Source organism: Protopterus annectens, chromosome 11.part0 (assembly GCF_019279795.1).
Source record: "Protopterus annectens isolate FY-2018-M chromosome 11.part0, PAN1.0, whole genome shotgun sequence".
NCBI lineage: Eukaryota > Metazoa > Chordata > Ceratodontiformes > Protopteridae > Protopterus > Protopterus annectens.
In genome coordinates, this window is record NC_056745.1 from 657,741,067 (window position 1) to 657,766,884 (window position 25,818).

The window sequence follows — 25,818 nt, forward strand, 5'->3', positions numbered from 1 at the left end:
ATTAGGGCAATGGGGCGGAAATTGGAAATATTGGTGTTTTTGCCTCCTTTGTGAAGAGGAAGAATGTAGGCTGAACACCAGAGTTTGGGTACATATGACTCTTTTAAGGATCTTTTAATTAGGATACTGACTGGGAGAGCAATACCATCAGTAGCACATTTGAGGAAGGAGGAGGGTATGTTGTCAGGGGCATTAGAGCATGGCTTTAATTTGGATATGAGCCTTTTTATAATAATGGTTGAAACTGGTTTGAGCTGGAAATTAAGGGGACAGTTATTAGGGTTGTTGAGTGTTGAAGAATGAGAGTTGTGTGAATTGTTGTTTGGGAAAGTTTTGGTTAGGTTAGCTATGGATTCTGTAAAGAATGAGTTGAAATGAGAGCTCAGTTCAGTGTGAGTTATACTTGGGTCAGGGCAGGGATTATTCCTGGACCCTGGATGGAGAAGGGAATTACCTGATTTCCAGAATTGTTTTGGGTTCTTATTATTGTTGGACTGAAGCTTATTATAGTAGTTTTTTTTTGTCCATGGTGATTAGTTTTTTTACATGGTTACGGAGTTGGGTGTATTGGAGCAAGGTAGTAGGCATTTTATTTTTCTGGTAAAGCTTCCAGGATTTGTCCCTATGGTGCATGATTTGTTTTGTTTCTTTGGACAGCCAAGGAGCAGAATTAGCTTTGACTCGTTTGTTTCTTAGAGGGGCTAGGGAGTTAAGAGTATTTAGGAAGACAGAGTTGAAATGTTCTACAGCTTTGTCAAGGGGAAGAGTATTTAGGAATTGCCAATTAATTTGTTTAAAAATGTTTGAGAAAGTTGTGGGGTTGAAGTTGCTAGGATTACAAGTGGGAATGTAATGGTGTTGATACTGGGTGGAGTTAGCTGAGTGATGAATGAAAGCAGTGAGATGGTCACTAAAGGTGTCTGGGATAGGGCCAGAGAGAATTATTGTGTTTGGATGGGAGACTAGGATCCAGTCTATGATGGATCCTGGGGGGTGATTTTTATTAGGACGGGTGGTTGAGTGGATTACTTCAGTGAAGTTGTAGAGGTTAATGAATAGGGAGGGAGAAGGTATGTTGATTTTATTCCAATCAATATTAACGTCACCTAGAATGTAAGTTTCATATTTTATTTCAGTTGAGGCCCAATAAAGAATATTTTCAAGGGTAGAGATGTTGTCACCTGGGGAGATATATAGGGAAAAAATGCAGATGTTCTTATGTTTATTCAATCGTAGGAGACTTGCTGTTAGTTCAGAGTTTTTGAATTGTGGAGTTGGGATTTGAAGAGGGATTAAGGAAAGAATGTTAGAGTAGATTAGAGCAGAGTCTCCACCTTTTTTATTTAATTGGTCACTTCTGTGGATATGGAAACCAGGAGGTAAGATTGCAGAGTCAGCAACATGGGGTTTTAGCCAGGTTTCGGAGATGGCTAAGATGTCAGGTTGGTTGTGGTTAATCCAAGCTTGTACTTGATGTACTTTGTTATTAAGGCTCTGGGCATTGATAGTGAAGAACGTAAGAGTATTGAGAGAGAAGGCAGAGGAAGAAGGGGAAGGGGGGAAAGGGTTAAATGTAGTGGGAGAAGTAGGGGGGGAGGAGTTGTTGGTAATGAGACAAGGCCAGGGTTAAGATGGATATCTCCAGATAAGGCTAGGACATTACAGGAAGTAACTTTTAGCCTTTTTGGGTTTGTATAGTAGGAAGCTGTTTGGGGCTAGCAGTAGTTTATTAGTAAAAGTGTTTGTTGTGGTGGAGAAGTGTTTGGGATGTAATAGGTACAGTAGGTTAGGTGGAATAAGAGAGGAGGATATGGAGTGGAAGTGAGTGCATAACAGTGGTTGCAGGTGAGTGTAAGGGATAGTTTGAGAAGAAGGTAGGCATGGGGGTGCTTTGGAAGAGTAAGAAGTAGCATAATAAAGATGAATTAGTAGTACAAGAAGGGAGCAAGGGACCCGGACAGTATAGAGGATTGGGGAGGGCATGTTTAGAATGGGGGGTATTGAAGGGAGTATTATAGTGGAAGTGAACTGGCTTATTGAGGAGGAGAGGTATAGAAGTAGGTAAGGTTATATTCATTTACTGGAGGAGAGGAGGAGACTAAGAGAAGAGAGGGTTATGGGGTAGTGGAGTGGGAGGAGTAAGAGTGGGAGGGGTAATAAGGAGAGGACTATGATTCGTTAATTGATATGGGTGGGAGGAGTATGTGAAGAATAAATGCAGAGATGCTGGGGCAGGTGGGATTTGGGGGTAGGGTAGGGGAGCAGAGTGAGTCCGCAGGGCAAATGGAGCGGGTTGAGCCAAAGGAAGGAGAATGTGAGGAAAACAATCAGTAGAGTGTGAAAGCCTGAAGGTAAGTTTGCAGTGATTTATAGGAAGGTAAGAGACTTACATAGAAATAGAGTTGAAGGTAGATATATAGATGAAAGACAGTAGAAGAAGGTAAGAGACTTAAGAAGGATAGAGATGGGGTGTTAGTAGAGTGATATGTGGATAGGTAATCCTGGGACAATAGTGAGGGAGCGAGCAGTAAGAGAGGAACTGTGTAGGGGAGATAAGGTAAAGAGTGGGTAAAGTAATAGAGACAGCAAGATGGTAGAGGAGCGCCACCTAGTGGGCAGTCAGTTTGTTGCAGCAAAGTCCCCTGAGGGGGATATCAGGTTTAGGGGAAGGAGGGAGCTATCGTAGTTCAGGATAGGGGGTATAATATAATAGGGAGAGTAGGGGTTATTTAAGTGAGAAAAGGGGAGTTTGGCTGCTGGCTAACCTGGCAGGGAAGCACGCTGCGACCTAGTAGAAATTATGTACTACCTTAATTGTTACAAAATGGTTAAAGCAGTACACATACTTTCACTGAAATTCCTTGCTGGGAGTGACTCTCAGGGAGTAGATGGCATTTTAGTTTTTGTTTTTATTTTCCTTGTTTGTGGGTTCTTATCATGGACTTCCAGTAGGGCACATTCAGGTGGTTAGAGCAGGACAGGTAGGAACACAAGCTGGAACATGCTAGGAGAGAGAAAATGTAATAAGGCAGGCAGTACAGGAGTCAAGAGTTCACAAGCAAACAGTTTTAAACATACACAGTTAAGTCTGCAAATGATAGGTATAGCAGCTAAGATTAAATTAAAGTTAAACTTTATCAAAATACCATAGTATCACAGACAAAGCACAGATAGGTAAAACTGTGTTAATCAGTTCCTAGTGCACAGTGTTAATTGGTATGAGCAGTTATAAAATTAATTAGCAGACTAAATTTAAGCAACTGGGACATATTGCATTGAATGAACCTTGTCTAGTGATTATGTTAATATTCAGACAGTAAGAGTAGGTGCTCCACGTGTGCAATGCTATTATAGTTTGAGCGTATATAGTAAACACAGTACACATTCAGTTAAGCGACTGAGACAAATTATTAAGTTATAATCCTTGTTTGAGCAAATACATTAGGATTCAGGCAAAAAAAGTTACAGTTTACAAAACAACTATCACAGATTCAGTTAAAATGACTAAGACTAGCCCCTAACAGCTGATTCAAGATCCGCATGCAAAGCGCTGTATTAGTTGAGCATTTGCATTACATTAGGATTCAGGCAGAAAAGTTCAGTTTATAAAACAACTAGCACAGATTCAGTTAAATGACTAAAACAAGCCCCAAACAGCTGTTTCAAAAACCACGTGCAAAGCGCTATATTACTTGAGCGTTTGTATTACATTAGGATTCAGTCAAAAAGAAGTTACAGTTTATGAAATAACTAGCCTTGATTCAATTAAACGACTAAAACAAGCCCTTAACAGCTGAATACAAGTTTTGCATTACATTAGGATTCAGTCAAAAAAAAAAAGTACAGTTTATAAAACAACTAGCACAGATTAGTTAAACAACTAAAACAAGCCCCTAACAGCTGAATACAAGTTCTGCATGCAAAGCGCTATATTAGTTGAGCATTTGCAGTGGGAAAGCAAAGTACACACATTCACTTTTCAAGACGGCCAGTAAAAAAGGCAAACACGTAACCATATTTTAAATTTTCAGTTAAGCGACTGAAACCTTCAGAGAACTTACATTAGGTGCGAACACTGGAGTCAGGGATGCACAGCAGCCAGGGGCAGGTCTAGAGAATAAAGATGGCGTCTACTAGGATGTGGTAACTATATGGTGTGGGAGAGGAAGTTGGGGCAGAATGGGGAGGAGTGAGTGGGCAGAAGAGGAAGGAGAATGTACGGAGAGTGCAGATACTGACCAGATGCCGCGAGATAAACTGCGACAGGTGAGGCAGTTCTGAGTAAGGCAAAGGATTAGAGAGAGATGGGGAGATTAGAATTGGAGTAACAGGATCAGATCGGGAATAGTCTGTTTAAAGGAAGTTGAAGTGAGACTAAGAGATGTATGGAAAAGATAAGAATAGTGAGACGAAAGGTAAAGGAAGGAGAATGTGAGGAAAACAATCAGTAGAGTGTGAAAGCCTGAAGGTAAGTTTGCAGTGATTTATAGGAAGGTAAGAGACTTACAGAGAAATAGAGTTGAAGGTAGATATATAGATGAAAGACAGTAGAAGAAGGTAAGAGGCTTACGAAGGATAGAGATGGGGTGTTAGTAGAGTGATATGTGGATAGGTAATCCTGGGACAATAGTGAGGGAGTGAGCAGTAAAAGAGATGTCTAGGAACTGTGTAGGGGAGATAAGGTAAAGAGTGGGTAAAGTAATAGAGACAGCAAGATGGTAGAGGACCGCCACCTAGTGGGCAGTTAGTTTGTTGCAGCAAAGTCCCCTGAGGGGGATATCAGGTTTAGGGGAAGGAGGGAGCTATCGTAGTTCAGGATAGGGGGTATAATATAATAGGGAGAGTAGGGGTTATTTAAGTGAGAAAAGGGGAGTTTGGCTGCTGGCTAACCTGGCAGGGAAGCACGCTGCGACCTAGTAGAAATTATGTACTACCTTAATTGTTACAAAATGGTTAAAGCAGTACACATACTTTCACTGAAATTCCTTGCTGGGAGTGACTCTCAGGGAGCAGATGGGATTTTAGTTTTTGTTTTTATTTTCCTTGTTTGTGGTTCTTATCATTGACTTCCAGTAGGGCACATTCAGGTGGTTAGAGCAGGACAGGCAAGAACACAAATTTCACTGAAATTCCTTGCTGGGAGTGACTCTCAGGGAGCAGATGGGATTTTAGTTTTTGTTTTTATTTTCCTTGTTTGTGGGTTCTTATCATGGACTTCCAGTAGGGCACATTCAGGTGGTTAGAGCAGGACAGGCAGGAACACAAGATTAGGTGCGAATGCTGGAGCCAGGAATGCACAGCAGCCAGGGGCAGGTCTAGAGAAGTGAGCATAGAACTCCTTTCTAAAGCTACCAGCTGTGACTACATATGCTGTTATAAGTGAACTTTGCTGGTTCATTTCAGAATTTGATAACATTAGTATGCTTGAAATCCATGAGTACCAAGATATTGGTATCAGCAGGTTTAGAGATTTAAAGGTGAAGGTCACTAGAAGGTATATTCATAAGGACCAGATCAAGACTATTATGTCCTCTAATTGATTTGTTAACAGTATACATAGAGAGTTTTTGTTTATTAAATCTAAGAACTTTTTTTTGGGGGGGGTCTTACATTTGAGGTGTATACATTCCAGTTTATTGATGGGCAGTTAAAGTCTCCCGAGATAATGGCATTCTTGTTTACAGGGAGTTCATCAGGTACATCTAGGAACCTTACATTATGATCAGGGACATAGAGGGTGCCCTGTAACAGTTTGCAATCTAACAGTTTAGTGTGAGTTGGAGCTCAAGGAGTTCCATTTGTGGGTCTCTGGGAATTTGTCTAGAGGTGTTATGGTCTCTAGTAATGATGGAGACACCACCACAGTTGCCATTAGGTCTGACAGCATGGCAGGCACAAAGCCCATATATGGAGGGAGTGTACTCTGAACACGCAAACCAAGTTTAAATCATAACATAGACATGGATGCACCTTAAATGTAGGAGAGTCTCAAGGTAGGGCATTTTATTGTTGAGACTTCTTGCATTGTGCAAGGGTATTTTAATGTAATCCTATTTTGAATTTGATATGTTACTTATACTGGGATGCCTATCAGCTGGACACTGCCTAAAAAGGCACTGTGGGGGCAACAAAGGCTTTAACCAGTATGCGGAACCTTGGAACTAGATGTGCAAGCCATCCTTAGCAAAGCAAGTAGGACTGTCAAACATCTTGTCCCATGTTAAAACATATTGGATCCCTCCTTATAATGATACCAACTATTTAGCAAACCGTTGAATCCAGTTTACTTTTCTTTGTAAATAGGCATCATTCCTGGAGAAGGAAGAAAGGATTCCACTCAGGACCAGAGTCTTGCCTACATTTGTGATATGCTTGGAGAGTTCTGACATGTCTCTCTGAATATCCCTCTGTGTTTTGTTTGCCAAGTTGCCTGGATTTTCCTCTCTCTTCCCCCCTTGGCTGACCTGGTGTGACTTAGTTTGAACTCTACATTTACCTACAAAACGGAGTATACAGGACTGCAATTGGTCACCATAACAAAATCAGTTTCTCTCAGCATTTAAGCAGATTGAACTCTACATTTACCTACAAAACGGAGTCTACAGGACTGCAATTTAGCACCACAACAAAATCAGTTTCTCTCAGCATTTAAGCAGATTGAACTCTACATTTACCTACAAAATGGAGTCTATAGGACTGCAATTGGTCACCATAACAAAATCAGTTTCTCTCAGCATTTAAGCAGATTGAACTCTACATTTACCTACAAAACGGAGTCTACAGGACTGCAATTGGTCACCACAACAAAATCAGTTTCTCTCAGCATTTAAGCAGATTGAACTCTACATTTACCTACAAAACGGAGTATACAGGACTGCAATTGGTCACCATAACAAAATCAGTTTCTCTCAGCGTTTAAGCAGATTGAACTCTACATTTACCTACAAAACGGAGTCTGCAGGACTGCAATTGGTCACCATAACAAAATCAGTTTCTCTCAGCATTTAAGCAGATTGAACTCTACATTTACCTACAAAATGGAGTCTACAGGACTGCAATTGGTCACCACAACAAAATCAGTTTCTCTCAGCATTTAAGCAGATTGAACTCTACATTTACCTACAAAACGGAGTCTACAGGACTGCAATTGGTCACCATAACAAAATCAGTTTCTCTCAGCATTTAAGCAGATTGAACTCTACATTTATCTACAAAACGGAGTCTACAGGACTGCAATTGGTCACCACAACAAAATCAGTTTCTCTCAGCATTTAAGCAGATTGAACTCTACATTTACCTACAAAACGGAGTCTACAGGACTGCAATTGGTCACCATAACAAAATCAGTTTCTCTCAGCATTTAAGCAGATTGAACTCTACATTTACCTACAAAACGGAGTCTACAGGACTGCAATTGGTCACCATAACAAAATCAGTTTCTCTCAGCATTTAAGCAGATTGAACTCTACATTTACCTACAAAACGGAGTCTACAGGACTGCATTTGGTCACCATAACAAAATCAGTTTCTCTCAGCATTTAAGCAGACTGAACTCTACATTTACCTACAAAACGGAGTCTACAGGACTGCAATTGGTCACCATAATCAGTTTCTCTCAGCATTTAAGCAGAGTAGGTTGCACACAAAAAGCATTAGCTTTCACTTACAGTGCTGTGTAATTAAGCAGGTCACCATTTTGGTCAGCCATAGGGCTTTTTTTTCTACTTGAGTGTTTGCCTCCTTCCCCTGTAACTTAAGTAAACTGACGCTTACATTAAGAGCTATAATACTTACCTTATAGCTTTAGGACACTTTAGGAAACATTGTAAACTGCAATAGCCCCACTACATTCGCCCTCGCTATGGTCGGGCTCTCTTCGCTCCCCTCCCTGCCCCCAATTTCTTCCCGCCCCCAGCACCTCTAAATTTAAAGTACTATAGCCACTTCCCCACTTTCTAGATCCTATCTGCTTTCATCTGGGATAATTCCTCCCACCCCCATTCTTCTACCTACATTTTAATAGCACCTATTAGCTTTCATCTGGCATTCTCCCATCCCCCTTCCAGTACTTTTACCTCACCACTCTATCTTCTGGTGTTGCATCACCAGGTAAAACAGTTCCTTAACTCACTAGCTGAATAACAAATAATGATATACTCCTCTTTACTACCCCTCTTGTTCGCACTATACCTCCTTACCTTGTATGAAAACCAGTTTCTCACGGGATTTCAGGTCCCGAAAGTCCATACTATCACCTCAGCTGTAAATCCTCCCACCTTCAACCATACTTATAGTACCTGGTTCTATCCAACATCTTGTTCAGTCTATCAACATCTCAACCCCAGGCACAGTAGCTCTTGATCCAAACACTATCACAAACTAATAAACAAATTCCAGAAGTTCATCACCAAGTATACACTTAATCTAATACTTGGTGGTGATATTCACCCCAACCCTGGCCCACCCACTTCAGATACACATACCCCCTCTACTTGCAATCTACTACAATTAATAGGCCAACTAACTTTCTCCTAGCCTGTCATCTCAATATTAGCAGCATTAATAACAAGGTACATGAATTACATGCACTTCTGGATGTCCACTCCCCTGAGATTCTCTGTTTATCTGAAACCTGGTTAAAACCTAACACTACAGAAAATGAAGTGTTACTACCTGGGTACAACATACACATGCTGGATCGTGCTTCCAGGAAGGGGGGTGGGGTAGCTGTACTCTATAAATCTGAGTTGAATGTCACCATATATGTAATACAACCACCTCAGATTAATAACTCAGAGATTCTTGCCACCAAATTGCAACTTAATAAAAATAAATGCATTAATATCATCTGTGTGTACATTCCCCCAGGTAACAATATATCTACACTTCAAGAAATCCTCCACTGGCTATCATGTCACTACCTCCAGGAAACCCTACTACTTGGAGACTTTAACATAGACTGGGGCACCTGTTCCTCAGAATCCCCAACCACCCATATTAACCTGCATGCATTTACACAAATCATATCCAGCCCTACCAGGATAGGTAAACCCAACCAAAAAGAAAGCATACTTGACTGGGTACTCATAAGTAGTCACCCCCAACTGTACACCTCCGGTACCCTCCCTGATGGCCTAAGAGATCACCTTCTCACATATGTAATTAAGCACAAAGCCATTAATTCCCAACAACCCTTACTCAGAAAGGTTAGAAACAATAAAAACTTTGACCCTGCCAAATTCCAACAAGAACTAAACGCATGTAATTGGTCTATTCTAAAACATCCCTCCCCCCTTAGAGGAAGCAGTAGCATACTTTAACAACAAATTCCTTGAGATCCTTGATTTGCATGCACCTGTTCGTTCAAAGAGAACAAAGGCAAAAACTGTGCCATGGCTTTCTAAAGAGTCTAAACTCAAAATTACCCTTAGAAACAAAGCATGGGCTTTATGGCGTTCTTCTAAAGACCCCCAAGATCACATTAAATACAGGCAATCCAGGAACGAAACTAAAAAATCCATTTTACAAGACAAAAAACAATACTACTATAATTTACAGACAGTAAATCAAAATAACCCTCAGAAGTTTTGGGCAGGTTTAAATAATCTACTGCATCCTGGACAAACTTCAACCCCAGTCCCTGCTGCTACTATTGATAAAACCCCTGAAGATGTTTCTGACAGTTTTAACTGATTCTTTACTGAGACAATTCAAGTCCTAGCTAGCCAGCTACCTCCTAGCTCCCCTGGTCCTGAAAGTACCACCCCTAGAAACCTACTCGCGTTCAGCTTCCAACCAGTCGCCACTTCAATTATCCATACATTGATCAAAAAATTAAAACCCACTACACTTTCTGCTGATCAACTCCCTGCCGAGTACCTACAAAAATCAGCTGATGCTAATCAATCAAACCATAGTAGAAGCTAAAATTTCCACCATCTGGAAAATATCCTATGTAATCCCACTTCACAGAGGAGGCAGCTCTACTGAATTCTCCAATTATAGGCCAATAGCTATACTCTCTCCACTTGCAAAGATTATGGAAAAATGTATTCATAGACAACTCATGCACCACCTAATCCAGGATCACCTTATGGCAGACACTCAGCATGGCTTCCGTCCTCATCACAGCACTACTTCAGCCCTCCTAGCCTTTACCAACACAATAAACCATAATCGCGACAATAATTATATATCCTCAGCCCTCTTCTTGGATCTTTCCAAGGCATTCAATATGGTTGATCACCAACTTTTAATCTACACACTACAAACATTCTGTCTAGATACTAGAGCCCTTCGATGGTTTCAATCCTATCTGAATGGTCGACAGCAGGCTGTTCTCTGGCAGAACAAACTCTCTAATCTTCTACCTAACACCCTTGGAGTACCACAAGGCTCTATACTAGGGCCCTTGTTGTTCTCCATCTTCATTAATGACCTTTATACTGTCATCTCAAAAGTCAGCTGTATCCAATATGCTGATGACTCTACTCTGATTTGCTCAGCCACATCTCCAATAGAGTTATGGTCAGCTACCCAGACCACCTTTAATATAATAGAAAACTGTCTTTCTGAATGTCATCTGATCCTAAATCCCAAAAAAACTAAAATGCTGTTATTTTCACCAACACGTAGGTCTACCACTTTCACCTTTACCATAAATTGAAATGATGGCACAATAATCTCCCCTGACCCCTCTACAAAACTATTAGGTGTCATCATAGATAATAATCTAAAATTCGACCTGCATGTTAACCAAACTATCAAAACCATCAATAAAAAACTAGGGTCACTTTACAGAATAAAAGCCTTCCTAACCCCTCCAGCTAAAATTGCCATAGCTCGCTCTCACCTTCTTTCAACCCTACTGTATGCGTACCCTCTACTCTCGAATTTAAACAAGACTGTCCCTTGGAGCTTTTCTCCCCGGGCCTCCGCTGAAAATGGACATGCATCCAGTCGGACTATCCCGGTCAACAAATGAAAAATAAAAATAAAAATAAAAAAATAAAGTTGTTCAGCCCTATGGACTACCACCATGTCATAGTTATATTTGTTAGGTGAAAGGGCCTTAATGGGCCTTGAGATTTCTGAGATTGTTACACCTTTGGTGTCACTGAAAAGTATTCATATATCTGCTATCCCACAGTGTTCCAATAAAACCACTGGTGGCAGTGTCTGTATGCAGCAGTGAAACTGTGACACAGACTACCATTTGTGATACTGTCACAATGATATGCCTGAACCTAATGCCCTCACACACCAGCAGAAACATAATTTCTCCTTGGTATAGTGGTATGCATGCAGCAGTCACAGTGGCACACATATGTGACATGTTACATGACAATACGTCCATCTCCAGTTATATGCATGCCCCTTGCAACATTAGTCATACTGACTACAGATCAGTGCATGATCACTAGCCCCAGGTACATGGCCAAACAGTAGTAGACAACAGCCACAGTGATCTGTCAGGCTCAGTAGCTAATTACTATCAGTACAGGAAAAGTGAACAACAACTTTAGCAGCACACACAGGATATAGAGGGTGATACCTACTATATATAGCTGGCCTCATTACTGTCCATCCACTGCCTCTGGCTCATTGCTATATATTTTTACACACAGTGAATCATCATGGTGATGCTGCAGTGAAGTACATTGCAGTGTGCAGCTGTGGGATCTTTGTCTTAAATTTTGGTTTTGCAATCAGTTTGTCCATAGATTTAAAATGTCTTTCATGCATGGAGCTGCGGGATCAGAACCCTGTAATATGTATGGGAATCATATAAAAGAATCACAGTCTCACCCTGTTGAACTCTCCTTTTCGTGCAAATGCTATAACCTGAAGCTTCCATATCCACGCATTACTGTTCTCTTGCCAAACGTGATAACAAAATTGGTTCAAAAATGTGACACTATCTTACTAGAAATTGTATTCTGAATTATGTACAAATTGCACTATGCGTGTAAAGTAGAACTGAATAGTTATGCACTAATGTCAGCACTGCCATGCCAGTTAACATACAAGTGTACAGTATGAGGAGTAGCAGTAGTGTGCACTGCTGTCTGTGAAGCCAATGCACTTAGAGATTCAGTCCAGGTCTCTTTAAGCATGAACAGGACAACTCTGTATAAAATAGCTAAAAAAGTGATGCATGTACATGTTGGATTGCTGTCTGTGTCTGCATGTTCACTCACTAACAAGCAGTGAACTGCTTGCTATTTTCTCACATAGATTCACTTTGTGCCTAAATATATATGTTTTACATTACTGTAATCAGCTGTTTTGACATGACTATCGTGTTCAAGATTGTGTATTATGATTTTCATCACAGTGCTAGGTTGGTGGTGTACAGAACTATGCAATATTAGTGAGTTTTCTAGAATCTGTAATGCTGTCAGTATTAATAGCTGTACCTAAGTTCTTAGTTAATAAAAGCTGTAGCTTGGTATATACTAATATTAGTGGTTTGCCTCTAATAGAATGTCCAGTGATAAGCTGCAGATGATGCCAGTAGTAAGAGAATTTTAATAATAGAGTAACTACAGCATGTTTGCATTCTTGGGAGGTTTCATTTTAGTGGGTAAGGCATAATGCCACCCAGAAATAGCTTAACTAGCTGTGCCAGAGATTGCTACAGCAGATCAATGCAATCAGTTGACTTGGTAGGACTCATCAGGTAGTGCTACTGCAGAGTGAATGAAATCATTAGCTGAACCCATAAAAAGGCAAGGGACATCAACACAGAATGCAATGCCATCGGTGGTGGGTCACCTGTTTGATGCCTCACAGTCATGGGCCCCTTTCTGGTATCACTGTCATTATCTGATCTCTTTACTCTTGCTTAGCTTCTGTATTGGTGCAGAGTGAAATACAAAGTCTCAGGTTTTGCAGAATGATAAGTCACATCAGGATTACACATAGTTTAACAAAGGTATATTTAACACAGGTATGCACAATCTTTTTTCATGTGACCTGCATCCAGTATTTTTGGTACATCAAAACTGAATGCTGGGTATCTATCTGGCTCAGGTAGTCACCCATGGATGTATAGCTGGCATTATTTTTGATCTTACACTGTATGCAGCTTTAACATGATTTCAATTGGTATGGCACCTTATCGGTCACTGTTAAAGCTGGTATTCTGTCACAGGTAACACTGCAGTTGCGGATATTGTTACACATTCCAGTGACAAGAATTCAGGGTATATGGCTGATGTGGACACGGTAACATGACTGATGGCACTGTTCCTCTCCTTTTGCCGGCCATTGACAAGAATCAGCATATTACACATAGCTAGATAAACAAGGACTATAGGAACATACTCCACCCAGAGACCAAACAATGATACAATGGCACAGATGCCAGAGACACTGATGTCTGTGGGCTCAGGCTCTCCTGAGAAGGACACATGTGCAGTGACTTGCATCACAGCACCATGGCTCCCAAGTATGGAAGCATGTAGGGTTGTATTTCACCATTTCATCTGACATGGGTTTACTTCCCATCCAGCTGCAACCTCAAGTCATGGTCTAGGACTGACAAGACACCATATGCCAGAAGTACAGTAGTCCTTGGGGGTGGGGGTTAATATACAGATGGCAAGCTATACAAGCCATCAGGAGTTGGCCATTAGTTTTGGTGTTTGTGATGTATATCAGTGGGTGTGATTCGTCAACTTACATTTTAACAATACCAGGATGAGTGATATCAGCCCATTAAATACCTTTCAGCTGCTATGATTTTGGTCCTCAAATTTAGTCTTGTTATTCACAGATTTACTAATAATTCTCAAAAAGTTATACCTATATATTGGTACATACCTTATTAAATAAGTAAGCTAAGCCTATACAAAGACTCTCTACCACTAATCACATCCATCCATCCTCAACCACTTTTCCCATTTTGCACATGGGGTTGGGGTGTCACTTCAGCAGTGACAACCATCTTGAGCCAAGGTTTACACCGCCGGGTGGTTAGCCCTGCTGTGGTAGTTCTTTCATACCACTCACTCGCACACACACTCTCACCTACGGCCAGTTTAGAGTGTCCAATCCACCTACTGCATGTCTTTGGAATGTGAAAGGAAACCGGAGCACCCAGAGGAAACCCACATGACCACAGGGATGACATGCAGACTCCACACAGAAGGCACTCCAGCTGAGATTTGAACCGGAAAATCTCTTGCTGTGAGTTGACAACACTAACTGCTGCATCACCGTGGCCACCCCTAACCTTAATCCCTACCACTAATCACATAGGTCTTGTATATAAAGGCCTTCTATTTTGATAAATAAGAAAGTGCTCCAATTTCTAACCCTCTACTATGATTTGTAAAGGCCAGTGCTATGATTTTTAATGCTCAGAGGCTATGAGGTATGGCCCATTTTATTATACAAATTCCATTTAAATTTCAAAACATTACCCATGTTTTACTATATGTCTTCTTTCCCTCATTTATCAGATCATGAAATACAGTTGGCTCTACTATTTGACAAGGTATTGTCAGTTCAGATGTCTCATCATTGCAAGAAATGTCAGTTATATAGACTAGGTGTAAATTGAGTTAAAAAACAACCACATTTACTAGCTCATATAAAAGGTGAATCATCTGTAGTTAGGAAGTCAGTCAGCTGAAACATATTTATAGCTAGAATGCTAGTGATGTGCTGGAAAAGTTACTTCCTCTGGACTTATGCTGGATTTACACTGGATTTGACTGGTAAGCTATGCAATGCAGGCATTACACAGCTTCCTTCTAGGCTATCGGTGGAGAAGGGGCTGAATGGGAGCGGTGGGTACTTAACAGCATTATGCTCTTTCTTCTCTGCAGCAGTGAAAGCTAAGCTGTGTTCCTATTCCTTGATGTGAAGTCAAGTAAAAATAGAAATATGGATAGATACACACACACACACACACACACACACATATATATATATATATATATATATATATATATATACATAAAATTTATGTACACAAGAAAAAAGGGTGTACAACTAGATTCTAGTGGAGCAGACATTATGCTAAGATAAATAAAGAAATGAATAACTAAATAAAGTTGAGACGTGAAGAACAATCACACAAAGATTTGTTTTTCTCTTTTTTTGCATGATTAGGATTCATTAAGAGTAAAATTTCAAGGTATTCACAAACAATCAAGTCAAATATACAGTCACTATAACTATTGCCAGCATAGTAGATAAAAGAGATTCTGCTAAGGATATATTATACTACAGAAGCAGCAGCTCTGTTCACAGAGCTAGGCCTCTATTAAAAAGAGGATTTTTTTCTTTTTTTTTTGCTTTGTTTTGTTTACTTGAGAATTCTGAAAAAGGCAGACCCAGCAAACAAACCAGAAAAACACACAATCCACAGCACCACGAAGAATGAGAAGTCCAACCAAAAGTTTTTTTTTTGTAAAACCAGCCTTAATCCTTAAAAGTATAAGCGCTTTCGTTTTTGTACACCAAAAACTTCTTTAGATACATTTAAAAATCCAATCAGAACTGTTTAACTCTCCCTCCATGAAGTTAGAAACATACCTACAATCCATTACATCAGCCAGAAAGCTAAAGTCAGAAATTTCAAGGCATATACACATCATAACAAAGGGAATATATGCAAGTACAAATAGTATTTGTTGTACTTGTCCTAAAAATAATAAAAAAAAATATAAATAGTTAAATGAATGAGTAAAAAATATAAAAAATATTGCAGTAATTCTGTTAGTAATGTTCCAAAGATTTAAGTTTTAAAACTGGAGCTATACTAATCATGTTATTCAAACCTGGGTGCCTGTAGGCTTCCATCCTGATCTGCCAAATAAGCTCCCACTACTCCAAGAAAGTTGACCACGGACCACCCGTCAGACACCACCACCTTCTCTAATACACTAAACTTAAAGTCATGTGTTTCATTCATCATAAGGTGCCTGTAAAGGGCATTGGTAATTGTTTTTTTTCTTATTTCATAAACATGCTCATAAATGTGGATGTGCAACTTTCACTCAGTTTTTCCTATATAATAAGCCTCTCAGTGTTGACATCTAGCTCCGTAAATAATTCCTGCTGTCTGACAGTTATATTCCCTGTTACAGAATAATCTTGATTCCTCAAGTTAATCCTATCCCCCTCCAAAATATATTTACATGCACTGCACATTCCGCATTTAGTCATCTTGCCCCTAAGTGGTACCTGTATTTTTTTCTTTTCCAACATGTCTTTAAAGTTGTGACCCCTTCTATAAATAACAGTAGGGTGAGTCCCCATGATTTGACAAAGTCCATCATTTTCCTAAAAATATTCCAATTCTTGTTTAAAATCCAGTTAACCTTATTACTTTCCATGTCATATGTGGTTACCATAGTTCCTGTATATTTATTTTCATTATGTGACCCTGTTACTACCCCAGTATCACCCTGTCTGTTCTCCAGTGTTAAGAGAGGTTGGGTAAACCCCCATTTCCCATTTGTACACCACTTCCTCTTTAATTTCCTGCAACATTTTCACCAGGTACACCCTTCTACTGAACATCCTGACCAACAGTTCCAATTCCTTACTAAAACCAGTTTCTGTTGTACTCATTCGTGCCCCCCCCCCCGTCATCTGTCCTTTTACCACTGCCTTTTTTTGTTTAAATGGGTGAAAGCTGGTGTAATGTATGTTAGAGTAAGTGGGCTTACAACACTAGCTATGTAACCTCCCTGCTCAAAGTCCTTTTCAATCATCACATCCAAATAGGGCATTCTATCCCTGCTGCTAGTATGAGTAAATTGCAAAAAATCAGTGCTACCATTGATGTACTGCAAGAATTGTTCCAAATGTTCCTTATCTTCCTTCCATAAAATAAACAAATCGTCCAGGTAATGCAGGTATATCTTAATACTATCCCTATATTCCTGCCCAAAAATTATGTGGTGCTCTCATTGTAACATGACCACATTTGCCAGGAAAGAAACCACTGGTGATCCCATGGCCACCCCCTCTTTTTGCCTGTATGTCTTTCCTTCAAAGGATATAAAATTGTTACACAGAATGATTTCTAACATTTCCAGGCATGTATTTATTTCGTCCTGAACGATCTCCTTCCTACTAAGGTAATCCTGTACTGAGTCCAAGGCTTCTCTGTGCAGTATCACTGTGTACAAGTCACGTACATCAAATGTGACTAATAAATCATTTACTGCAAACTCTACATTGTTCAATTTAACCAAGAAATCCCACAAGTCTCGGCATAAATGTTGTTCATCTTTTAATAAAAATGTATATTTCTTGTCAATAAAATGTGCTAATGGTATAGTAATGGAGCCCATCCCATCCACAATAGGTCTTAATGGTGGATTGTTAATGGATTTGTGCACCTTAGGTACCCCGAACAAAGTGGGTGTTCGGGGGGCCACAACCGAGAGGTACTTAAATTCTTCCATACTAATGCGCTGTTCAATAAACATATCAATGAGTTGTGTTTTAATCAGCATGTATGCTTTATTGAGCTCTGACAGACTGGATTGTTCATAAGCCTGACCTGCCAAAATTTCAAAAATATGTTCATTATAGTCCTTTACAAACATTACAACACTCCCCCCTCCCTTGTCTGGTTGCATTGCCCTTAGGCCACATTCATACAGCAATAATCCCTTAATGTTATTTTCCATCGCAACAGCACTGTGTATTTTTGAAATGCTTCCCCAACATTAAACGAAAATCAATTTCACTAAATTTTTCAAATTGTGACAACCCAGGTTTGAATGACATGATTTGTATAGCTCCAGTTTTAAAACTTAAATCTTTGGAATGTTACTAACAGAATTACTGCAATATTTCTTTATATTTTTACTCATTCATTTAACTATTTATAATTTTTTTATTATTTTTTAGGACAAGTACAACAAATACTTTTTGTACTTGTATATATTCCCTTTGCTTGAGAATGCTGAAATAGATAATATATGTGTTTGCCTATCTCTAGAATCCAAAGATACTCTGAGCACCAGTATGCGGGATATCTCTCAGATTTTCTGACTGCTCTTTTATCTAACTCTCAGTAAAAAGGACTGTGGATATTAGATGGCTGATAATTCTCAGTCCGCTGCCTGACCACCCAAATCTAAGTTCTAACCCTGCTGACATAAACTGGAATCTAGCTCTTCTGCAAACAGTCTGGCAAGTGCTGCTTCAGTTAGTGAATGTTTAGTTGCATATGGTGATCAGAACATTTTTTCAGTGACTAATGTTATGTGATTAGCAAAAATATAACCATAGTTTGCAGTTTTATTTATGAAATTAAGTAATTTTGTAAGTCTGAAAAAACTTAGTCCAAGATATGTGTTCAAGTTTTATCTATCTTCTCCAAATAATCAACTTTTCCTTCTTTTTATAAGGTTGCTGGGATTATACTTTCTTGGATACTGATATCTCAAATTTACAAAGAAATGGAGACTGTATTTTAAAATAGTATGATGAAATCAGAACAACTGCAAGAAGAAAGCTTTGAAATGATGCCAGAATTCTTATCCCCAATTACTGAAAATGGGAAAATGTAAAACTAAATTGTATCTATTTTGAAAACTCAGAATGGACTATATGTAGCTTAATGGATCTCTGCACCAGGGACCTGCAACAAGATGTTCAACATGCTGTGTTAAGTGAGAGAACACAATTATTCCTCATATACATTCTTCATTTAATGTGTGTATATATATATATATATATATATATATATATATATATATATATATATATATATATATATATATATATATAAACCAGTGACAAAATGCACAGGTATGGAGATGACAAATGTTTTATGTCTTTATTTGTAGGCGGGTGTCAGTACCATACTACAGAATGTAAGATGGCTAACAACTGGTGTGCGCATTTATAATTCAGATTATACACGTATACATTGCTAACTTTGATTTTAGTTTTACTGCTATTTAATCTGCTTTTTGTCATACTTCAAGGAGCTGCTTTTTAAAGCAGTGAGTGTAGTAATTAAACAAGAAATTCATAGTTAAAGATGGGTTGCACATTGCCTCAATGTCCGTGTCTTAAGCAATAATATTTATTAATTATGAAAAATAATAAAGCAGGATGCTCTCCAAATAGTTTCAGTGTAAGTTATTTTGTATTGCTAACTAACATTCTACATTTGATTATGAGCATGAAGCCAAACAGACATAGGTGCAATCAGCTGTTAACTACAGGAGTCATACAAGTCAAGAAAAACAAAATTGCAATATGATTTTCTTTATGGCTCGAATTACCATTAACTATGAGCAGCAGTAAAAAAGAAAACCGCCATCTGCATTAGCACAAGAGGATAAACCCCTATGCACAGGTGACCTACGTTTAATTAGTGATTCAGGCTGTTACGGCTGGTGCAGGGGGTAACAGGCAGCTGCCTCTCATCTCTACCAGGGAGAAAGGGGAAAGTACATGGAGGAATGTCTGTTTATGAGCCCACTTGGTGATACTGAGGAAATGATCAGGGTCTGCTGCTGTTGCAACAGGTGGCAAGGGCATAACAGGGACACATTACCATGTTGTAGAAACATTTCATAATGACATAATGTATGGCATGCAGCACAGCAGTAAATAACAAAATATTTGAAATACAACATTAGAACAGTAAAAAGCAGCATAAAATGTTTGAAATATATGTGCAGTATCTACAACATAAGACAGGTGTAATAGTAGCCTGATATGTACAGCATTCCACACAATCCTGAGTGATCATGGAAGAAAGATAACAGTAATCAACTTCAGATGATTAAAGTGTGATTCATAGCAATTTAAGGCTACTTAGTCTTCAGACGATCAACGCCTTGTCAATACTCACCCACAGTCTCCTCACCCTTTCTCAAGGAAGAATAATCCATTTAGTTCCAAGCTAAATTCAAGGCTACCAATTCAGTCATCCAGGGTCTGTTCGAAGGATGATAATAAATATTGCCCTGTTTAACCTGTACGGGCAACTTATTTCGGAGATGGGAAAGGCACTGTGTAGTGAATGTATCCCACCTTTGCACTCTTCAATTTACACTGAAAACCTTGAAACTGCATCAGTCGACTGGCATGTGGTCAAATGGTAGTTTTCAAGTTGGCAGAATGTTGAACCAAAATGTATCGACTTTGAACAGGTAGTGTAGTTCGAGTATTTGGGTGTGACGTTCTGCAGGGAGATCGCAGTTCAGTGAGGAACAGGAAACTAGCTCATTTCCTCACTGTAGTGCGATCTCAGAGTTGGTATATTTAATGTGCAGGGGGTGTAGGGGGTGCAGAGGGGGTGCAGTCCCCCTGCAAAATAGTAGAATTAACGTACCGCTGACTATAGAGTGTAATGGTACATTAATGTGCATAGCAGGAGATGAGTGATGTTACCTCCTGCTACGTTGAATACATCAAACTACGGATATCAATGTATTAATTTTTGCTTTGGTTGCTGTTTCGAAATTCCAAATTCAGCATTTCAGGTCAACATTCTGAATGGTCAACTGAAGCGGATTTGGAATTTCAGTAGTAAACCATTCTATTCATTGCTAGTAAAGATGTAGGTCCCTGGTTATGGTAATTACCAAGCTATTAGACTTGTGGAGGTATAGGAGGTCAAGGACAACAGGATCGTTAGTTAGTTACTTAGTTATATTTGTTTACTGGAATGGTTGGTCCACTAATCAATACTGACCAATTTCAAGCTCAGCTGGGGTGAAACAAAAACATTTTACAAACAAAAATACAGACATGTAAGCACTAACACAATAGTTTGGACTAATTACCTGTAAGAACTGTAAATATCCATTCTAGTGAACAAGCAGAGTGTAATGTACAATATATACATTAGTTTCTAAAGTGGGTTAACCTTCAGTAAATCTGAGAGAAGAGAAAAGACATGGAAAGAATCTGAGGAAGGAGGGGACCTGGAAAGCAGATATGGATAGTGTGTTAGGTAATATGTCCTGTGTTGAAGCAGGAGCATTTGGCTTGGATGACTTAAGTGTTTTCTGATTTGCATTCTGAATTTAGAGTGCTGATTTCCTTTAAGTCGATGGGGAGAGTTTGCCAAAGAGTGCTTGACAGGAGAATGTATGTGCAGTGCCATAAAGTATGGTTCTTGGGATCTTGAACTGCATAGTAGGTAAGGCACAGATTTAGAAGATGTTCTTATCAGAAAGTTTATAAGATATTGGGCTGGTCTCTTGAATGGCTACACTAAATACTGCTACTGAGTGCATGTTGTAGCTCATTGTGCACACTATAGCATCCTATTTCTTATTCATTAAACAGCTGTGCACTTGGAGCAGGGCCTCAAAACAGAGGTTAATGGCAGAATATGTTAATGAATGCATGAGTAGACATATCACATGCTTATTAACTAATCCAACATGGCAGAGATATTCATAAACCTGTAAAGTGATCTTGTACACTCAGTGCTGCTTTTTGCCTTGAAATCCAAAACTTTTTGGATTCCAGTCACGAGAAAAAAAGTTAGGGGATGATGCTGCCATAATTAACCTGTACATGCAGCATGCTTTAATTCAAGATGCTGCTGCTAAACCTCAGCCAAGAAGAAGAGGGGTGTTTAGATTGTACAGCAATACTGTCTGCACAGGGAAACACTAAAGGCAATATGCAATCTCTGCCGCTCTCACCTGAGGCCCCAGGAAAATTGTGGAGAACCCATCCCAGTGATACAAGCAAGAAAAAGTATATATATATATATATATATATATATATATATATATATATATATATAACATTTTAGGTACTTTACAGAGACCCACAGGGGATATGTTAGGGTTACCACAAGCTTCAGCTTCTAGAAGCTTTCTAAATGCACTGTTACAACATGCAAGGGAGAATATCTGTTTTCCACACACCCCAAAGGAGAGAGCAAGAGCCACACAGAAATTTTATGCAATAGTACACTGAAGTTTTGGGAGCCATAAATATCACACACAGAGAAATAAAAGTCCCACCCAGTGAAAAGGGAAGGAAGTACATTAACAGGAATGGATACCACTCTTGTCAGGTTGTCTGTAATGCCTGAGGGATCATTTACATTGTCTGTGCAGGCCACTGAGGCAGTTTTCATGACTCACACATATGGCACATCTAAGAGCTGTGTACAAGGTATACTAGAGGTGACTTTCCATAAGGGCATCTACTCGGGGATGCAGGTTATGCACTGGAACCTTGGCTCATTGCTCAAATCAAGGTTTTGGTATCTAGACACATTAGGAGATGCCCTGAAGGATGGCCCAACCACCTTTGCCCAAATACTCAAAGTCTGTTCCATGTTACATAATGTAATTTTCAGGAAGCAGCTTCAATAAGGACAGCAAGGGGCAGGGCAACAGTTTCCAGGACCACAGACAAGGCCAGCAGCTCCAGATAAGGAGTCTGCTGCAGATGGTGATGGCAGACATAGGCGTGCTGAATATTCAATGTCTCTGGCTAAGAGGCAAAGGATAGCACACATGCTGTCTAATTGAAAACCTAAGATCATAAGCACGTACTAAACATCCACAACTTTTACTTAGCCATGTAACAATTGTGCTTTGTTAGCATTGGTTAGAGACAGCCCCCAATGACACATCTTGTAGCTATAGTATTAATAAGGTAAGTGTGAAACCTGTATGAAAAAAAAGAGGTATATAACTGATTACTCTCATTTGCAAATATACTTATATGTCCTGAAGCTGAGCATGTCTCAAATGTACAGTAATGTCAGTAATAACTTATGGCTGATGTTTGCAATATACAGCTGTGAAATTTGCCCAGTACTGTGCATCAAGCCTTTCAGTTGACCGCTGTATGTAAACCAGTGAGCAGGGTCAATAGTAGCATAATTTGTATAAATAAGCAGTAAGCAAGAATTGGATATCTGCTTTGAGTGCATTATTGTGAATACTAACACAAATACAATGAGGGTCAACAATTACATAAACAATCATTTACAACTGAGTAGGAACGGTAAATAAAAATACTTTTACTGCAATACATTTACATTAATGCAAGTTGCTGAGTAAGCAAGCATTAGCTGTCTTCTATTTGAATCAGACATATATGCAACCCTTAAGTCACAGATAAATGTGCAAAAAACAGGGCAGTCATCATCACTTGCACGGGGGGGGGTATACAGGAGGGCAAGTCTGATACCAAAAAAGTGAGTATGTGTGAGTAACAAACATATTTATTCAGTAATTATACAATTGTCAGGGCCACTAGGACAAAATGTATATCAGTCAACAGTACTGTTTAAATAGCATGTGTGTGTGTCAGTGTCTGTGTGGCAGTATGAACAAATTTATTTTCAATGTCTGTGCATGTGTCTGCATGAACACAATCAAGTGCTGTGCTAGCATTGTATCTTGACATCTCAGACAGCTGTGAGTTGTGCATGTAGTCAGTTCAGCATAGTCACTCCCAATGATGAAAACTACATTTGACAGGAGTTACACTGCTAGTTCCATGGCCCTGGCTAGAAGTTGGAGTGCTACCTGAATGGGAGTGATGTCTGCTGGATGAGCTGTCATCAAGACTACATCCAGGACCACAAATACATGACCTACCATGTTTCAGAGTGGACACTGCAATCACTGATGATGCTGTGGAAGTGGTGCCACTGCCTGAGTGGGATCTTGCATAGCCACATTAGCTAACATCTGCTGATGTAGTGGCTCTCTGACCACGGGGATGCTGACCTTCCCCAACAGATGTTCCATTACAGACACTGCCCGATCCAGTGTTTCATTTATGCTGTCCAAGGAGACACCAAAATGATTCAGGCAGTGTTGTATATCAAAATGCACAACATTTAGTAATCACACTCTTCTGAGACCCTGGAGGAACATGCCTATGCCTCCCTGACATCTCTACACCTACATCATATGGCACCTACTGACCCACCAACATCAGGAAGAGGGTGGACACCAGGCCTTCTCTGGGCACCTCTACCAATTCCATGTGTGACACTTCACCCTCATGTTGGCTGTGGGAAGAGTCAACCAGCTCTACAACTGGACCAATCACACTAACCTGATCAACTATGTCACTCTCAAACTGTCCTATGTCTAAGGTCTCTGTGTCATGGATATGCATAGGCATACTAAATGTGCTCAAAATATGGTCAGCGGATGTAAGAGCCAAAACCTCAGTGTCAGACTGACCCACTGCACCCCCATAATGTACCTCTTCACTACTATCATCATCATCAGAGATTACTGATACTCTGACATCAGGCTGTAGGACTTCCACAATGCCACTGGCAGGATTACCTATGATAACAAGTAACCAAACAAAAATGAGAGAAACATAATACAAACTATGTAAAATGTACATTAAACAATAGCAAATGCTAATGACTTTCATGTATACATACATCTACTTCATGTACATTAATAACAAAAAAAGGTGTGCTTACCATGTACAGGTAGTCGTTCAAACTCAGAACCAGATATGCCTACATATAAGAAAGGAAGATGAAACATGGCTGATAAGCATTACAATGCAAATGACACAAGAAAATCAATCCCCTTTACAGCTGCGGAAAAAGAAACATCCTATACAAAAGTCTACTGTCCAATTTACTCCCCCATCCCTCTCACTCTGTTTTAATGTCTCTTCCACGCCACCCTTCTTCCTGGCTCTATATAAATATAAATAAATATATATATATATATATATATATATATATATATATATATATATATATATATATATGGGTTTCCTGTTTGTCAAAAGTACACTTCATCGACAAACAGAAGGACAAGCCCACTTCCGAGAAAGTGCACTACATTGAAAGTGCACTTTTCCAAAAGCCAAATCGAGTTACAGAGGGGATAAGGGAATATATCCTTTTCCCCACTCTAGTGCAATCTCGGAGTTAGTATATTTAAGTAGGGGGGGTGCCGGGGGGCCTTGCCCCCTACATAAATGAGATTTATTTTTTTTATTTTTTTTTCTGTTTTTTTTTTTTTTCGCGAAAGTGAGTTTGAGGGTTTATGTTTCAATGAAACAATTTTGATGGATCAACATAGATTATATATATATATATATATATATATATAGATATATATATATATATATATATATATATATATATATATATATATATATATATATGTTTATATATATATATATATATATATATATATATATATATATATATATACACATACACACATAACATATATGTGAATGTGTATATATATATATATATATATATATATATATATATAATTTGTCATTTAGATCTACATAAGTGTAGATTAAATGAGATTCCATGCAATCAGCTCATCATGGAACAGACAAAATGAAATCACATACAAAGACATAATTTAAAACGAAGTATAATACTACCGCCATCTTATAAATCAACTCTATACTTAAGTATATGGCTACATATATTCCTAGAAACACACACTTATTAAGATACTAAAAATACACATCTAGCATCAAAGTTCAGGTAATATTGCACATGAACCATGTACAACATTATGGGTGAACAGGCACATAGCAATAGCAGCTGAAGAAAAAACATTGCACCAGGGTTAGTAGTATAAATTATAATCATTGGCTGGACTTATTAAATAGATAAAATAATATTGCACAGTGAATGAGAAGTCCCAACTTCCTGACCTGTCAGTGATCAGACCTAATGTTGGAATTAAGAAGTCTGATCACCATCTGATAAAAACTGTCTTTGAATCTAGTTGTCCTGCATCGAATATTGCAGTATCTTTTACCCAATGACAGGCTCAAACAGACTGTTTTCAGGATGAGTTGCAACATTTAGTATTTTGGTGGGTC

General features: G+C 39.1%; 1 protein-coding gene across 1 annotated transcript in view; it reads left to right on the forward strand.

Annotated features, from left to right (window-relative positions):
- LOC122815534 (tetraspanin-33-like) overlaps window positions 1-18,744 on the forward strand; it is a 429,437-nt gene extending 410,693 nt beyond the window's left edge. The window contains exon 8 of the mRNA XM_044088100.1: window positions 18,387-18,744. Coding sequence (XP_043944035.1) covers window positions 18,387-18,455 — 69 coding nt within the window. The 3' untranslated portion in view covers window positions 18,456-18,744. The remainder of the gene's footprint in view (window positions 1-18,386) is intronic.
- The last annotated feature ends 7,074 nt before the right edge of the window (window positions 18,745-25,818 follow it).